General features: G+C 35.7%; 1 protein-coding gene across 1 annotated transcript; it reads left to right on the forward strand.

The window, feature by feature from the left end:
- Positions 1-416: 416 nt before the first annotated feature.
- On the forward strand, positions 417-1,019 carry LOC131018322 (disease resistance protein RPH8A-like). The gene has a single exon (XM_057947047.1). It carries the CDS (start codon positions 417-419, stop codon positions 1,017-1,019), a length of 603 nt encoding a protein of 200 aa, XP_057803030.1.
- Positions 1,020-2,190: the final 1,171 nt, after the last annotated feature.

The following is a 2,190-nucleotide window of genomic DNA, read 5'->3' on the forward strand; positions in this document are numbered from 1 at the left end:
TTTTATGTTGCAAAAAGTCATATTTCTTGTAGTGAATTGATAGTGCAAAAATAATTTGGGGTTTAAAATGATATTTACCCTTATTTTAATGGGAATAAAAAATCTTGAGACTTCCTCGTCGAATCAAAATACGCTCTCTTTTCCTACTTAACGTCCATGATGATTCCGAATATATAACCACTCCATCTCATTACTGGAAGGGCTATCAACTCCTTAAGACAGTCGAGTTTGACGCCACTGCCTTCAAAAGATTTCCCAACTCTTTTCGGTTATTGATTGGATTGAAGTGCTTTAGAATATACACAAATTATGGAGCCAATATAAAACTCCCACGCTGGTTTGATCATCTTAGAAACCTCGAGGTTGTTGACATGAAAAGGTGCTGGGTATATTTTCCAAGATTAGTTTCATTGAAAATGGACAAGCTACGTTACTTCATCAACGCAGCTATTGGCCGTGGACCGACAAATAAAAACATGTGGAATAAAAATATTGAGTGTTTGAGAGGAATATGGCACAAGGATTGGATGAAGTCAACTCTAACGAGTAGTTGCCATCTTCGTGAATTAGGCATAGAGTTAGGACGGATAAAGCGTGAAGAGTTGATCAAAGCGAGAGCGTCATTGGAGAAGATGCAGAATCTTGTCATACTTCACTTAATATGGCCGGAGGATAATTATGCTATTGACATAGCATTAGTTGTGCCGCAGCTCGCCAATCTCACGAAACTTAAACTGGATGGTGAGATGTCCAAATGTCCAAGTGCGAGTATGTTCCCTCCAAATCTTTCTCACCTCACTTTGACAGGTTCAGAGCTAGTTGATGATCCAATGGCAGAGCTGGGTAAGCTTCCAAAGCTTTTATTTCTCATGCTACAGGATGCAGCTTACTTGGGTGAAACGATGCTAGTTTTGTGCGACGGGTTCCCCAGCCTCGAAGCCCTGGCTTTTCGAGATTGGAATGGACTGAAGAGCGTCATCATAGAAGAAGGTGGAATGCCGAAGCTCAAACATCTCTGAATCCGTCGATGCCGCAATCTGAACACTGGGAATCTGCCGCAACACATCAACATATTTACTCAATAAACTGATCAAGTATGAATAAATAAATTTGTTAGATAAGTAAATTTATTGTTATAAAATTGAATAAGTATGTTGATAAATGTTTAAGTATATGCTAGTATGTGTTTAGGATAAAATGATTAAATATATGCTACAATATTGCGGGATGGATTTAATCAATTTCTTAAGGATCGATCGTGTAATACCCGGGCTTTTTTAAACTTATTTAATTGCTTAAGTTTGAGTAATTAAGGTTTAGCTCCCTTCTTTAATTTTATAGAAATATAAGAAGTTATTTAGAATTTTTCTTTATTATTATTACAGTTGTTGAGAAGTCAGTATTTTTTATATCTGGATGACGTGGGATTTTATATCCGTATTTGAGTATGAGTATTTGAATAATTTGATATAATTATTTGAAGGGTAATTGGTAAGAAAATACACAACCTTTGAACAAATTCTCATTTTTCCCCCAAGCTTTCAATCTTCGCGAAATAATACATCAACTATCTTGAATGTAGCAAACTTCCCCAACCAATTTTCTCATTATTAGAAATCAACCCCTCAAAAAGCAAACATGCACAGAATAACCCCAAATAAAATAGATATCTTTTGTTATTACAAAATACAAAGCAAATGGCCCAACATGCTTCCGTAACACTTCAAGATTAATCAAAGCATAATTCAACATTATACCTTTCGCCTAATGGTCACCTTCAGGAGTCAGTCCTTGTTGCGTTTTACAGACCTTCCGCCCTCCAGGCTTTGTCCAACCACGCACTCGCAAGAGATGGTTGCAACCTTCCTCCTTCACTGTGTTTCGACGTTGAATACTTTGTTGAAAAAATGAAAGAAAAACTTTACTAAACCGGAAAGTTGGGTAAAACGAAGTGTTTATAGAGGAATTATAAAATACTTAATTTATTTCATAAAATATTCCCCAATGGAGGAGACTAACTTGTTTAGCTACTCATGGTAGCTAATCCTTGTATACATAAATTAAAAGAACTAAAAACTTAAAACGAAAAACTTTGAAAACTAAAAATTAAAAATTACAAAGATAATTTTCTAGAGAGAGAGTGTGGTGTGTGAAAGAGTTGTGAAAATTTTCGATGATTTCTCCTCTCCA

The sequence above is a fragment of the Salvia miltiorrhiza genome, chromosome 3 (assembly GCF_028751815.1).
Source record: "Salvia miltiorrhiza cultivar Shanhuang (shh) chromosome 3, IMPLAD_Smil_shh, whole genome shotgun sequence".
In the NCBI taxonomy this organism is placed as follows: Eukaryota; Viridiplantae; Streptophyta; class Magnoliopsida; order Lamiales; family Lamiaceae; genus Salvia; species Salvia miltiorrhiza.